General features: G+C 43.3%; 1 protein-coding gene across 1 annotated transcript in view; it reads left to right on the top strand.

Annotated features, from left to right (window-relative positions):
* aff2 (AF4/FMR2 family, member 2) overlaps positions 1–15758 on the top strand; it is a gene marked incomplete at both ends in the record, with an annotated part of 174232 nt that extends 158474 nt beyond the window's left edge. The window contains 11 exons of the mRNA XM_080527086.1: positions 1–354; positions 566–681; positions 2879–3146; positions 5465–5601; positions 6221–6284; positions 7692–7828; positions 8303–8374; positions 9769–9862; positions 10237–10286; positions 14046–14263; positions 15637–15758. The exon at positions 1–354 is cut by the window's left edge and continues 759 nt beyond it. Coding sequence (XP_080383212.1) covers positions 1–354; positions 566–681; positions 2879–3146; positions 5465–5601; positions 6221–6284; positions 7692–7828; positions 8303–8374; positions 9769–9862; positions 10237–10286; positions 14046–14263; positions 15637–15758 — 1632 coding nt within the window. The remainder of the gene's footprint in view (positions 355–565; positions 682–2878; positions 3147–5464; positions 5602–6220; positions 6285–7691; positions 7829–8302; positions 8375–9768; positions 9863–10236; positions 10287–14045; positions 14264–15636) is intronic.
* Between the last annotated feature and the right edge of the window lie 226 nt (positions 15759–15984).

Genomic DNA, 15984 nt, shown 5'->3' with positions numbered 1-15984 from the left:
CCCAAGGATTGCAACAGCAACATCCTGAGTGTCAGTAGCCTCACCAGCACCTGCAGCACCTCCATACCGGACCCCGGGGCGGCCGACCTAATGGAAGACCCTCTCTTTTCCCCTGTCCCCATGGTCCAGAGCGAACTGTTGTCCCCTCTGAGGGACTACGAGGACCTCAAGTCCTTGTGGGTGAAGATCGAGCTGAGCTTCCTGTCTCGAATCCCAGGGCAGGACCCCATCCCAGAGCCCCCGACCCTGAAGGTGGAGACACAGGAGCCCAGGGAGCCCAAGCACAGGCAACAGTCGCCCGCCACCGTCCCCCCTGTGGAGAAACCCCCCAGCAAGGCCAAGAGGAAACACAAGGTAAATCCCACTGCAGTATCTCACATTATTTTTCTGTATAGGTAATCGTAAAAGGACCTGGATTTTTTTCCTGGCCCATGTGACCTGACCAGGAAAAACTGGGGCCCTAATTATGACTCAAATTGTTTTTCTAGAGTTGCTGGTTAGATGATGTCAACCATCACTGCTGTATGTGTTAAGATGTTCAATGCTGACTGTGCTGTCTCCTCAGTCGGACCATTGTGATGCCGTGGGCGGCGGCAAGAAGTCGCGGTTGGAGAAAGACTCCATGCTTCTTCCTCCGTGCATCTCGCGGATACACAACCACAAGATCTCCAGCACAAAACAGTAAGCAGCCCCCAAAGTTTCCCTTGCACAAAGAGATCATCACAGTGCAGTTCTCCTTTCATTATCACTATGGTTACAGAGTGAGTCAAGGAACGGTCAATGTACAGTACAGGTCTACAAAAAAAATTCACATTCACCAAGATTGTCTGTCAAAAAACGTCACATTCACCAAGGTTGTGTATTTGAGCTGTTTGTTCTTTACCAAAGGTTAGGGTTAGGGGTAACAGTAAGGTGAGAGTTAGGGCACTACAGGTTGGGTTAGAGTGAAGAAGAGATAAGTTAGTAGTTAAAAAGAGCCTCTGCAGCATGGCTTCATAGTGATAATCCAGGCTCTGTGTATACTCTACACAGTGAAATAGATGTCCTAGAGGGACATTGAGGTACCCTACTGATCTATCTTTAGCCCCTGGTTTGCTATGTCCTACTGCATTAAAGTAATGTGACACTGACAAGAGCTCGGGCGCTAATTTTAGATATTCAATTAGCACCGGAGAGCCCGTCAGAGTGGCGCTGGTGACACGGGTCGCGGGTTCGTGCCGCCAGACCGGTGGGCCCACTAGAGGAACCTCACCTCTAATCTCTGCAGATATCTTTAATATGATTACCCCCTCTATGAATTATGACCTGCCAGCGGTATCTAGTACAAAAATGCTCAACTCTTTTTCGACCGGTCTGATATATGACTTCTCTAGAAGCCCTTTTAAATCAGCTCCATTTCGACAGCTCCCAAAGCAAAATATCGTCACCCTTTTTAATCAGATCGGAGAGTAAAGATGCTTTTTATTAACGCTGTTAAACTGAAGGGGTTCTGCTCATTTTCAAGGCCCATAAAACAAGACAAAATATGCTGCTGTTCAAAAATAACCTGGGCAACATAATCCTAAGTAGGTTTTTCCCAACTGTTTTTTTCTTCTCTTTCCTGCGAGTGCTTGAGGCACTCTTCAGCTTGCTAAGCATTTTTTTCTCTCGCATTTTTTTCTCTCGTATATCAAATCCCCCATGAGTTGGGGAAAAGGGGGCAAAAAATAATCTGTTGTTGCAAAAACAATGTGAAAAATAGAGAAGCAGAGGGAGACGTGGGTTTCTCACCGCGGCGCGTCCTTGGTGGGTTCTAAACTCCATATTGACTTTGAGCAGCAAAGATGGGCATGGCAACAACTTTCCCCACCTGCCTTTCTTTATCTGTTCACTTAAAGAAAAATCCATTGTTAACACAGGGCCCAATGGTGGAACTCCCAACTAACACTGAGCCCAGAATACATGGATTCAGCCTGGAGAGCACTGAGTTCCCCGATGAGGAGTCAGCCGAGCACCTGAAGCTACAGTGGATATTAGAAGGACTGTAAATCTAACCACAAGTGCTTTCTGTCACAACAAACTGCCGTTCCACTGCTTGATCAATCAATATTTTGACCCGTCAGAGCACAGTGCACTATACTGGACTATTTCTGCTCCTGTTTTCTGTGCTGCCTCCTTAGAGGGTCAGAAGCACTGAAAATAAAATGGGAAAAAATAAAACGGTTATGTCAATTTCTTTTTTTCTTTTTTTTGCCTATTCAGGTCCCGTGGGGCAGTCAAGGTTCACTGGGAGCAAATTCATTTAGTGCAACTCGTATTGAGTATGATTGGGGTAGTGTGCATATGCAGTTTTGTCTTGTAATTGGTCTCCTCAAAATGTTAAGATGCTTCGCTTCTATAAAAACCCAGCAGATACTGAGGTATTTCTGCTTTAGACAATTACCCCCTCTCTATGCCTCAGAGAGTGCTGCATTTGATTCAGCCTTCTAATAAAAACAGAAATAATCACTCATTTTCCCAACAAACAGAATGTTCTCCCAAAGGCTGACTGCTTTCTTCCAGCCACGGATAGAATGTCTGTAGTTCCTCAATTGTGCAAATGCCTCAGACAGTCAAGTAATTTATTTTCTCCCATCTATCTACCACTTTGATGACATAAGACCTCAGATTGGCTGGCATTTCAAAGGCTGTGAGAACTGCAGAATCCGTCTGAAGTGTTACGTAGTGAATAGCAGTGTGAGAGCGGGCCAAAAGCATTGTTCTTCTCTCATGTCTCTCCCTCTCTCTCTCTCTCTCTCTCTCTCTTGCTCTCTCTCTATTTATCTCTCTCAATCTCTCTCTCTCTCTCTCTCTCTCTCTCTCTCTCTCTCTCTCTCTCTCTCTCTCTCTCTCCGTCCAGCTCGCTGAGGAGGCAGCCCAGGAAGCGAGAGGAGAAGCTGCTGCCTCCCCTGCTGTCCCCTCTCTCAGACGAGCCCCTCCGACAGCGGAGGACCAGCGAGTGTAGCTCCTTCAGCCAGGAGGGAGCCCCACCCGGCACCACCAACACCACCAGCACCAGCACCTTGTTACCGGCCCTCAGCTGCTCCTTACCCCCCTCGTCCTCTTCGTCCTCCTCTTCCTCACATAAGCACCGCAAAGGGGATAACAAAGCCTTCTCGCATTCCAAGACGAGTAGTGTAAGTCGAGGCCAAATTGTCATGACAAAAATAGTTCGGGTCTATATATATTTGGACTCTGAAAGAATTTCTGTTATTTTAGCTGTTTACCTTGAACTTGAACATATTCAAGTTACAGTTATATAATGTATAGGGTCTTAAAGTGCAGACTCTCAGCTTTAATTTGAGGCTATTCACATCCAAATTGGAGGGTTTAGGAATTACAGCTCCCTCTGTAGCCCCCTCTTTTTCAAGGGACCAAAAGTAATTGAATAATTGACTCAAAAGCTGTTTCATGAACAGGTGTGGCGATTCCTTTGTTATTTTTTTTATCAATTAATCAGGCAAAAGGTCTGAGTTGATTCCAAGTGTGGCATTTGCATTTGGAAGCTGCTGTTGTTGACGCACAACATGCAGTCAAAGAAGCTCTCAATGCACATGAAACAGGCCATCCTTAGGCTGCAAACACAAGAAGAAATCCATCAGAGATATAGCAGGAACATTAGAAAATCAAATCAACAGTTTGGTACATTCAGAGAAAAAAAACACCCTGGTGAGCTCGGCACCACAAAAAGGCCTGGATGTCCACGAAAGACAACAGTGGTGGATGATCGCAGGATTCTTTACATGGTAAAGAAAAAAACCTTCACAACATCCAGCCAAGTGAAGAACAGTCTCCAGGAGGTATGCATATTATCTAAGTCTGCCATAAAGAGAAGACTTCACAAGAGCAAATACAGAAAGCTCACCACAAGGTGCAAACCATTGATAAGCCTCAAGAATAGAAAAGCCAGATTAGACAAAAAAACATCTAAAAAAGCCAGCCCAGTTCTGGAACAGCATTCTTTGGACAGGTGAAACTAAGATCAACCTGTACCAGAATGACAGGGGGGGTGGGGGGGAGTATGGAAAAGGCTTGGAATGGCTCATGAGCTGAAGCATACCACATCATCTGTAAAACATGGTGTAGGCAGTGTGATGGCATGGGCATGCATGGCTTCCAATGGCACTGGGCCACTAGTGATGATGTAACAGAAGACAGAAGCAGTCGGATGAATGAAAGTGTTTAGGAGTCAACGTTGATTGGACGGCGCTTTACAGTACAGGACAATGACCCAAAACATACTGCAAAAGCATCCCAGGAGGTTTTTAAGGAAAAGAAGTGGAATATTCTGCAATGCCCAAGTCAATCACTTGATCTCAACCCGATCGAGCATGCATTTCACTTGCTGAAGACAAAACTAAAGGCAGAATGACCCACGAACAAACAACAACTGAAGACAGCTGCAGTAAAGGCCTGGCAAAGCATCACAAAGGAGGAAACCCAGCATTTGCTGATGTACATGGGTTCCAGACTTCAGGCAGTCATTGCCTACAAAGCATTCTTGACAAAGTATTGAAAATTTGCATTTTATTTATGATTGTGGTCATTTGTCCAATTACATTTGAGCCCCTGAAAATAGGGGACTGTGTATAAAAATGGTTGCAATTAACGTTTTATACAATATTTTTGTTCAACCCCTTAAATGAAAGCTGAAGGTCTGCACTTAAATTGCATATCGATTGTTTCATTTCAAATCCATTGGGGTGGCGTACAGAGACAAAACTATGGAAATTGTGTCACTGTCCAAATATTTCCGGACTTAACTGTATGTTAAGTGCCCAAACAATGTGAAGTTCTTCTTTTCGTTGATGTTGCATTGTTTAAGTAATTAAACAATCGAGCATTAATGATATCTTGGAGATTAACTGGCTGAATCATTTTAGACTGCATAAAAAGCAGATATTAGTTTTGAATAGATTCTGTCTTGTTGTCTTGTTGCCTCTGTTCAATTACTCAGATTTATCAAGTCAGTAAGACACAAAGGCATTATTATAATTCATTATTAGTGGAGAGCACTGGGCTTGGAGGAGTAATGTTATCATTACCATTTCCCTGAGCTACATTCTGACTTGATGTTTTGCATGGTTACATTTAACTATTATGCTAAAAGGTATGATGCTTTAGCGTCCACTCTGTTTAATCCGAGGATCTGTCTCATGTAATCAATTGTGTACAGAAGTTGGAGGCCTCGTCTGTTGCTGTAGATTATTACTCTGCTCCAGGCTTTTACCACTATTTCCTGTGTTTTTGCAAATCTAATTACCCTTTGGAGGGAATTCAAAATAGCCTTGCAGAAAAAGAAAATGGATCACATGTGCTGGAGATTTCCAAGCCAGGCAGGACACAGAAAGAAAAACAAACGTGCACCACCAGTTGTCGAAATCAACCACAGTAAATCCTTGCTGTACGCTAATTAGCATTTTAATTGACCCTCCTCATCTCGCAGGAGGAAGATACCCACAGCAAGCCCTCCGGCAGTTTCCATGGCAACGGTCAGTCCGACTCTGACGTGTGGTCCAACCTATCATCCCTGTCGATGGACCACGTGGAACCCAGAAGACCCAAGCTCACGTTCAACAACACGTATGTGCTGTGCTGCACCAGACGTCTGCTAATACACTCCCTCCAAACACCCACTCACCTCTTATTTAAACCCCATGCACAGACAGTTTTTAATGACATGATGCATGTACTTATGTTTAAGTTTCAAACATGATTAAAACGCCACTGAAGCCCAGGAGAGTTGAACGATGTGTGGGATGTGATTATGGTTTCTTCATGTGTATAAATCAAAGTGAAATTTAACGTGTTGTAGAAGATAAATATTCAACATAGCCTTTAGTCAGAGATAGTATTATATTATATTATAGATTTTGTCACAGTATTGATAGATGAAGATAAAGACTTTCTATGATGCATGCACATGATGCCTTGTAATGTCTATGTACAAGTTATCATATATATTGTATGTCAGTCTATAGGACAGACATAATGGCTTACAATAACCCATTATATAGAGCTATTAGGAAATTATATAAGACATTATAATTCAGTCATAGGCTATGATTGCAATATAACTGCACGCTACTGTAGATCACAAGTAAAGTGTTACTGAAACTGTTGTGTCTTTGTGTAACTGTCAACAGCTACAGTGAAGAACCTGCTAAACTTTATCCATCTGTGTACTGTGTGTGCCCCACAGAGTTCACAACGCAGACTACTACATGCAAGAAGCCAAGAAACTGAAGCACAAAGCAGATGCACTGGTAAAAGTCGGTTTATTTTTTTTTTTTCTTCATTCAACCATAACCATATAAAAATGTTATTGTGTTTATCATTACTGTAATACAGCCTTTGCGTTGATACAATAGTATGCATATAAATAATAGTATGCGTATAATAATTGTTCTGACTTTAGATTATTTTGTTTCGGATTCAGTCAATAGACACATTCCGGTTTTTCTCATCATTCATCATGAATGGCAACAGAGACCAATGTGATAATTCTATTAACAAACAAATGCCAATCTGCTATGAGCAAGCATTAATGTATGACTGAGGCAAATAGCTGGGAGATGTTCCTCTGCTCTCAAGGATTTCTTCAGGGTCACCAACACAATGTGAACAATGGGGAAAATGCATTTTAACATGCAAATAACTTGATTTCTATCTGTTGTGCTCAAGGACTTACATGGCCCTGAAACAGCATTCCTTTTTCAAAACATTATTCGAAGCTATACTTCAATTTCACCAAAACATAAACAAGTAATACAGTAATACATCTTCATGTCTTTGGTTATGAAGAGGCACAACACTACTGAAGACATTGTTGAGTCATAGTAATACTATTTAACAGCACATAGAAATCAACTTGTGGGGGGCTTGAAGACTGCTCTGAGGTGGTACCAAGGAGAGCCCTCCTCCTTAAGACCTGGAGTGTTTTCGAGATGTGTGCAGTGTGACCTGACACAAAAGGATCCTCTTACACACCCTCTTCAATGTCCTTAACGCAGTGGTCTCTCAAACAGTGATTTACAAACACTCTCATAGAGGACCCCTAATAATTGGATTCCAGCAATTATCTCCCCAGACATTGTCCTTTATCGAAAGTTACATCCACTCGGCTATAAATCTGATCTCTGGTAGAGCCGGCCATGAATACAAAGTGAAGGAAATTGATTGTCCGTGTTACATGAGTGTAATCGTTGAGCTGTGGTAAAGGCTTACTTCAAATGGGTAGAACCTGCATAGAGACAGTGGTGTGTAAATCTATTTTACACGTGTGTGTGTGTGTGTGTGTGTGTGTGTGTGTGTGTGTGTGTGTGTGTGTGTTAGTGTTAGAGTGCATGAGTCATATGCCTGTTATTATGTCATCATTGGCAATCACCGATTGGTTTGTATTTCAGGTTATGTCCTGGATGTGGATAAATAACAGAAATGATATTTCGATTGTTTACCTATATGTATTTTAGGAATGTATTCGATGACATTGAACAATATCAAGAGAATGCTCTGTGCACTCAGAATAACCATGTGACAATGCTTTCTCTTCTAATTAAGTCTGCTTATCTGTTTTCACAAGACTTGCAGCTAAGACAATTTGTTCTTGCAGAATATTTCGTAGCTAATGTTCTGAAGCTAATGCCGATTTGATGTCTCCTTTCGCTTCACAGATGGAGAAGTTCGGGAAAGCCGTTAACTACGCGGACGGCGCGCTCTCGTTCATCGAGTGCGGCAACGCCATGGAACGGGATCCATTGGAGGCCAAGTCTCCGTACACCATGTACTCTGAGACGGTGGAACTCATCAGGTCAATACAGCCCCCCCCCCCCCCTTCCCTCCTACACACACACACACGTACATACACACACACACACACACACACACACACACCTTAATGTGCCCACCCCCCACTCAGGCCAGTACTCCCACCTGCCCTCAGTGAAAATGAACATCATATTGGCCCCCGCTGCTCTGATTCTAGCCCAGAAGTCAGGCAATTAGTGTCCCTCATTTTATTAATGACGCCGAAAATGAAAATAGATGGGCCTCGGAGCTCCGTCCTACTACCCAGGGATTCACGCACCACTGATTGAAATCTTTCTCTTCGAAAACCATTACACATAAAAAATGACATTGAATCCGGCCATTCTCTGGACGCTGTCTGAGCTTTATGAACATTGAGCCCGACCGCCCTCTTGTAATTCGAAAATGAAATGAATCCATTGTACTGTAAAAGGAAGGAAAATGTCAATTTGATCTGTGTGTGTTCTGCTTTTTAAAGGTACGCCATGAGGTTAAAGAACTTCACAAGCCACTCTGCAACTGTAGGCGAGAAGAAACTAGCTGTGTTGTGGTGAGTTTGAGTGTCCCTTTTCTTTTGGTCTCTAAACCTAATTTCCTGTATGTGTGTGTGTGTGTGTGTGTGTGTGTGTGTGTGTGTGTGTGTGTGTGTGTGTGTGTGTGCGTGCGTGCGTGCGTGCGTGCGTGCGTGCGTGCGTGCGTGCGTGCGTGCGTGCGTGCGTGCGTGCGTGCGTGCGTGCGTGCGTGTGTGTGTGTGCGTGTGTGTGTGTGGCTGGCTGGCTGGCTGGCTGGCTGAAGGAGAGCTGTCATTGTGCTCGTGATGGATGTTATGATGGAGTGGAGCCCCTGTCTGTGTGGGAGGTTGGGTTGATTTCAGAAAATCCAGCCGGCTTCCAAACCCGTTAGATGCTAAATCCCGCGCTTCGCCTCAAACTCCATTTAAATCTCCACTCAGCCATCACTGCAGACAATCGAATGTATCTTGAAGGGAGCTTTAAAACACTGCTAAAGCACTTAATCAGCTTAAAGTGGATCATTATTCTTGTATTTCATTAAGCTATTAGGGGATAATGAAAGATTTCCACACAGCGGCAGCCTACACATATCAAGTACAGCACGCTTGTTCAGCGTGGATGAGGGGAGCCTATATGCAGCCTGTCACATAGATTGTTTAATCTCAGCAGAATGTTATAGTAAGGCTCTCAGTCACAGCGATGTACACTCTGATAAGCGTAGGAGGGAAACAGTTCTGAGGACATGTTTCCCATGCTAGTAGAATATGTTCACCGATCATTAGGGATTATTACTCTGGTATTTGACACTGGTTGACATGATCCATGATACATACATAATCCTTTTTAGAGGGCGAAGTCTGTCGTGTGTGTGTGTGTGTGTGTGTGTGTGTGTGTGTGTGTGTGTACACAACTCTACGTGCGGATGTTGTTTTAGATCTGGGAAACAGGGGTAAAGCAGTGTATGACTTGTTCATGTGTGAGAGATGGTGTCATGTCATGGGGCGTTACATATGCCCAAAGCATCTGGTGTCTAGCGCTGCCGTTCTGTGGGAAAGGTCAGCCGCCCCCTGGCAGTACAACTGGATGTGCAGTCCAATGAGTTGGCAGTACACTGAGATCTGATTGCTGTGCCTCTGCCTCCGTTGTCCATTTTGTACTCTCAAGCAATTAAATTAGACTTGTATAACAATAAAAGCCCAGACATTCAGATATTCTTTGTGTTTAAGAAGTATACCAATATACCTGTTTTGTTACGTACTTATCATTTGTAATGAATTTTATGATATTGTCACTGTACATGTGAATTCACGTGAACCGAATGGGAATTAGGTGCAGATGTTATGTTCCCAAAGTATGATACTGTATGAGTTCCTTCATTGTACCCCTGACCAAGTGTCACACTTCAACGATGATGTTTTTTTTATTTCTACAGCAATCGCTGTTTATCCCTCCTTTACTTGAGAATGTTCAAGCTGAAGAAGGACCATGCAGTAAAGTATTCCCGCTCACTCATGGAGTATTTCAAGGTATTTAAAGGACAATTTTCCTTGTTTTATGCTGTGTGGGGGCGGGGGGAAAAGACACATAAAGCTAATTAAGACTTGTAAATGTAATTCATATTTGTTTGACTTGCGCCGTATACTCATTAATTGTGCATGCTGGTTATTAAAAGCCATTCATTTATTTTTGCTGTTCGTGTGTAAATTAACTCCATCAATTATCGACATACATTGTTAGTGCTTGAGCCTGTTTTAATTAATTGTGTTGGCTGTTATTCAGAAAGCTGTTTACATTATGTTCCATTGCATTCATATGCAGTTACATTACATTGATATGCAATGTGTTTGGACAGTACCGTGCCACACACACACATTCTCACAACCTTTCTTAATTGTTCCAGAATTCTGCGAAGAATTCCCAAGCACCTTCGCCATGGGGAGCCAATGGAAAGTGAGTACAGAGCGTTTTTTGCTCAGTTATCTGACATTGCATCATATTATGTTCTTTACGTGATACAGTGTATCTAAACAAAACAATGCATGTATCCATACAGCACGGTGCTGTGTGCTAATGCGTTAGCTAATCCTCTCATACGGTGACTCCTCCTGTTCAGACCAGGGCCACAGCGGTGTCTCTGCTTCTGTCTACTGTGACTCTGTGCATATCAGACTACCTGGAGAGATATGCTCAGTGGTTGAGTGTTCTTTTGGATGCACCATGGCAACTGAGTGTGTGTGTGTGTGTGTGTGTGTAGCTGTGTGATGCCTCAGTATGTTTATGTTAAGGTACCAGTGGGGGCTAGCTAGTCAGTTAGTGTGGTTGGCAGCGAGCCATGCTCTGTCTGTGAGCTCAGCTATAGCCTGTCTGTTCCAGGGCTGGGGGGCACTAGGCCAATAGCCCTTAGCCACAGCACTGACCAGCCCTGCTGTTCTGCAGGGGAGAGGAGCTGTCAAAAGCAATTAGCCTCAGATCTGCAGCCTCCTCCAGCCTCCTCCGGTTCACCATGGTCACATTCACCCCAAACCAGGCGTCTTAATCCCCCTGTGTTAGCTTCCCTTTCTACCTGCTGGAACTGTGATCAACATTAGATTTGACTCTGAGCCTAGCTTTTCCCACAGTTTGTTTGTTCTGTCCTTGACAATCATAAATCTCTTTTTTTCTTCGTATTCTTTCCCTTTTCCCCCCCTCAAGGGTTTGTTTATTTGAGCAAAACCCTCAAACTGCTCGAGAGCTGAGCCGAGCTGTTGACAGGGAACATAATTTAACTTCACGGGGCGAACGCGTTTCAATTTAGTGCTGAATTACAGGACCTGGAGCCTGATTGTTTGGGTTTCGCACTAAAAGACTGATGAATATGTCCATTGATTGATGGCTAAAGCTGCCTGACAGAAAATCAAGCCGTGATTGTCAAGCCAGAAAAGCCCCTAGTTTGCTGTTCTTACAGTTCAAATCAGTATTAGTGATTAAGCCTGGCGAAAAGTGGTTAAGTCAGACGAAATGACATGTATTGGCTAAATGTTCAGCTATACAGTTCAAATATCCATTATAATGATACGTCTCCCTGGGTGAAAAACACTACGAATGAAAAACCTCTTGAAGTGGAAATCTCCTTATTGCAATCAAACCTTAGTCCACTACGAGCGCCGAATGGTGTTTTAGAATTGAAAATAACTTTGCCACTGTGAAAGCCACATTGTAAAATAGGTTCTCTGGTGCGAATGGTTTGTGTGGAGGGCCTGGGGCTCGTAGTGACAATTGATAGCACTATCACGTCAACGTCAGGGCCGGATCTAGGCATAGGCATTCTAGGCACATGTCTAGGGACTCCTTGCCACTAGGCGGGGGCCCAGACAGAGAGGGGTAACTGCCAAATAAAAAAAAAATCATTTTAAACATATATTTTAAAACATTTAAAAAATATACAAATCTGATCTAAAAAATAAAAAAACCTTTTTTACACATAGTGCCAATATGAGGGTCAGTGGAGATCATCACTGTGTTAGCAGCAGCGACATATAGGCCAACTGTTAGCAGCTTTTCAGTATGCTTTCAGGTGCAGCAAAGCGCCAACATTTTTTAAATTAAGCATTATGGGCCCTTCAAAGCCCACAAGCCAGCCTCAATTACTGGCTGCAACTGCAAGTCTCTCCGCTGCGGAGGAGGAAGGAGGCTCCACACCTGAAGGTTTGGTGGCAGAGGCAGATGATTTTAGCCCCAACATTACATTCACCGTTCCTATTCTGTACAGTTCACTTGTACAATTCATAGGCAAGGCCAGAAGCGATGTTGAAGTCTATGAAGCAGAGGCCAAAACTCTCACAGCAACCGAGGAATACAAGGCAGATAGCCGAAGAAGTCAAGTGAAGAAAGTCATGTTGGGTGAATCTGCAGGTCCAGAGGTGCAACACTCTGTCACTCTGTCTCTGCTTGTCACAGGAATTGCAACGACACAAAGAAACATACAAAAATGTGGAATCGAAATTTGGTTTCCTTACAAAAGCCAAATCAATGGACATTGAAGAAATGCGTGCAGCGACAGACAATCTGAAGGAAATATACCCACATGATCTTGAGGTGTTTTGCCAGTTCATCTCAATGGTGAAAAATGAAAATCAGTCATGCACATGTATAAGCTCAGAGAGCTAGGCCTGAGGGATGCTTTCCCTAATGTGGACAGCCTTCGTATGTATCTGACATTACTGACTGCAAACTGTTCAGGAGAAAGGTTGTTTTCTTTGTTGAAAGAGATCAACAGTAAGGGAAAAAAACGGAATGCCTTTGTCCTGTTGGCAGTTAAGAATGAATTTACGACCTCCCTGCATTTTGATGACATCATCGAGGACTTCACCTCATCAAAAATCAGGAGAAAAGATCTGTAAACGTCAGTTTTCCATTTAAATATCAAGTTAAAAAAAATAGTACGTAAAGACGCATTAAAATCAAATGTAAAATGCATATACTTGAAATAATATAATATAGGGTTATACTTTCTACTATAAATAAATGATAACAAACAACAAATAAATTGCGTATGTACGCAAGTACCAATTGAGCATCATTTAAACGCCACAGCCTACCTGAGTATTGTTGCTGACCATGTCCATCCCTTTATGACAACAGTGTACCCATCGTCTAATGGCTAATTCCAGGAGGATAACACGCCATGTCACAAAGCTCACATCATCTCAAACTGGTTTCTTGAACATGATAATGAGTTCACTGTAGTCAAATGGCCTCCACAGTCACCAGATCTCAATCCAATAGAGCACCTTTGGGATGTGGTGGAACGGGAGATTTGCATCATGGATGTGCAGACGACAAATCTGCAGCAACTGTGTGATGCTGTAATGTCAATATGAACCAAAGTCTCTGAGGAATGTTTCTAGCACTTTGTTGAGTCTATGCCACAAAGAATTACGGCAGTTCTGAAGGCAAAAGGGGGGGTCAAACCCAGTACTAGCAACGGTTACCTAATGAAGTGGCCGGTAAATAGATACGCTAAAATATCTAAAATATCTCCCTAACTAAATTAATTAGCATAATAATCATGTGGCAGTTAAAAGTAATTTTGTTTGTTTACCAAATATCAAAATGTGAGTGTAGGGCCCGAAATACAGCCTGCCTAGTATAATCTATCCAATGAATCCGTCCCTGGTCAACGTCACTATGTAGCTTAATGATGATTGTCTTCCTAAATCTCTGTAGCTGACTTCGCTTATCAATTCCAATCGGCTTTGTTTCAATATCCATTCTTTGCATGCTACTAAGAATGCAAGAGTGCAATTATTGTCTCATTCGAAGGGGTTGACCAGTGTGGATATTAGAACATAAACAATGTCTTATCTTTTCTTATCTTGTCTTATCTTTTGGGAGTTTTTGGACCAGGAGTTACAACATCACAAAGCTTACAATAAACTAAACACTGTGAGTGTTGTTTATTTCTGTAGTAAGGATCCTCTGCACACTAACCTCCTCTTTCCCCCTCTCTGCTCTCTCAACAATGCAGTAGTATGTTTAGAATACTACTACAATATCTACAGTACAGTATATGAACCTTGCTCAGAACACTTAACTGGTAAACATACCTAACTGGTAAATTGGTAATACATTATTAACCATAGGTCAATAAAAGCTATCGATTCGTTCTAAAGGTCTAAAAAGCGAATCCGAGTCCTAAACGTGTGTCTGTGTTGTGTGTCGTTGTCTCAGGAGTACAGGCACTCCGTCCCCCCTGTCCCTGTGTCCGTCTCCAGTCAGCTCGGTCAGCAGCAGCAGCACAGGCCCCGGGGGTCCTACGGCCACCGGCAGCGTGGCCATCCCCCAGCGCATCCACCACATGGCCGCCAGTCACGTCAACATCACCAACAACATCCTCCGCAGCTACGAGCACTGGGACACGGCCGAGAAACTGGCCCACGAGAGCCAAGGTACCCCCCATAACACCTGTGTACTCTTTTCTTTATTATTATTATTACTATTATTAATAATATCATAATTAATAATAATAATAATAATAATTTGTTCATTTAGCCAGGATAATGTTCATTTAGCCAGGATAATCATGACCATTTGTCACAGGGATACATAATGTCAATGCTTTATTTTAGAGTCTTCTTACTTACAAAGTAATCTACTTACACAGTGTACTGATACCTATGAATTACATTTTGGGACAGTTTAGATTGACACATTTTAATTGACACAAGCATCACTATGTATCATTGGATACCAGGTACAGTAGGTACTAAGTCTGTGCCACACAGTATCGATGTCACCTCAACACTTCCTGGTCCAAACTTCACCTTTTTAAATTTGTATTATGGATGTCAAGTGAGAGGGCAAATGTTATAGTTTACAGCAGCGGACCTGACTGTGATGGTTGTTCTAGTAATCGCGCTTCATTCATGTGACAACTGAAATGACAGCCTCAATTCTTTGCCATCCTGTTTTCTGTTCCTAGCATTTATTTTCATAAATTTTTGTCAACACGTTTTCCTTTGTTTGTCACACAATTATAGACGGCTAATTACCACTACCCGTGAGTACAGTGAAAGAACTTAAGGTTGCACAAATGCTTTTAATCATCCTCAGGCTATCTAGAACATTGCCGATAATGTATGCTGTGTTCCTTTGTGAAGAGAGAGAGAGAGAGAAAAGAAAGAAAGACTACCCCTTTACCCATTCCCCGTCATTAGGGAGTGAATGTGGGGACCACCGTAGATGTGGAGGACGCCCTCCTATCAGGTTTGATGTGCGACTCTGTCGTTCCCCTTCCCTTATTGAAGGAGTTGATTAAAGGGCCAGGTAACGCACACCTAGACGAGAGCCCCGGCAGCCTCAGAAGTACCCCATTAGAAGTTGATCTGACCCTCCCTCCACCTCTCCTCCTCTCTGTCTACACTCATAATGGGCTTAATTAGAGGCTCTTGGAGAGTGGCGTTGATGGGAAATGAGACGGGAATGGCTCCCGTTATGACACCATGAGTCGAGATGGGACTTTCAGGACATGACAAATCACTACAGCTGTTACTTTCCTGGATTGAGCCGTTTCGGCACTCAATTCATCACTGTTTGAGAAGAGGAGAAAGAAAAATGCTTTTTATGAAGCTTTTACATGTTGTTAGTCTGACTCTCTTATTCACACACATGGACATACTATACACACATGCGCACACTAACACGCACATACTGTCCATGCAAACGCACACACATACACACACACACACATGCGCAAGCACACACACGTACACACACACAAACACACATTCACTCTCTCCTTCCTTTCTCCTCCTTTCCCCAGAGTTCTTTCAGGAGCTGGACTCGGTGATGGAGCCGTTGAGCCAGCACAGCAGCATGACAGACCTGGTGCGCCACATAAGACAAGGACTGCACTGGCTCCGGATAGAAGGCCACTTGTTATAGTGCTGGAACATGGACCTGGAACTGCCACTCTCACACCTCCATCACTACCTCTACCAGCCAGCACCCTGTCCCGTCCCCCCATCCACCAGCCACCGCACCCCCCAAGGACCCCTCCACCCCTCCTCCCCCATAACGCTCAAGCCAGCAAGCCCTGTCACGACTCCTTATAGGTCATGGTCATCATCAGCGGCACAAAGTCCCTTGTCCCCCACTCTCTGCTCTATGG

This window comes from Nansenia antarctica (assembly GCF_963989245.1).
Source record: "Nansenia antarctica genome assembly, chromosome: 3".
In the NCBI taxonomy this organism is placed as follows: domain Eukaryota; kingdom Metazoa; phylum Chordata; class Actinopteri; order Argentiniformes; family Microstomatidae; genus Nansenia; species Nansenia antarctica.
This window is presented reverse-complemented; position numbering and strand designations above follow the sequence as displayed.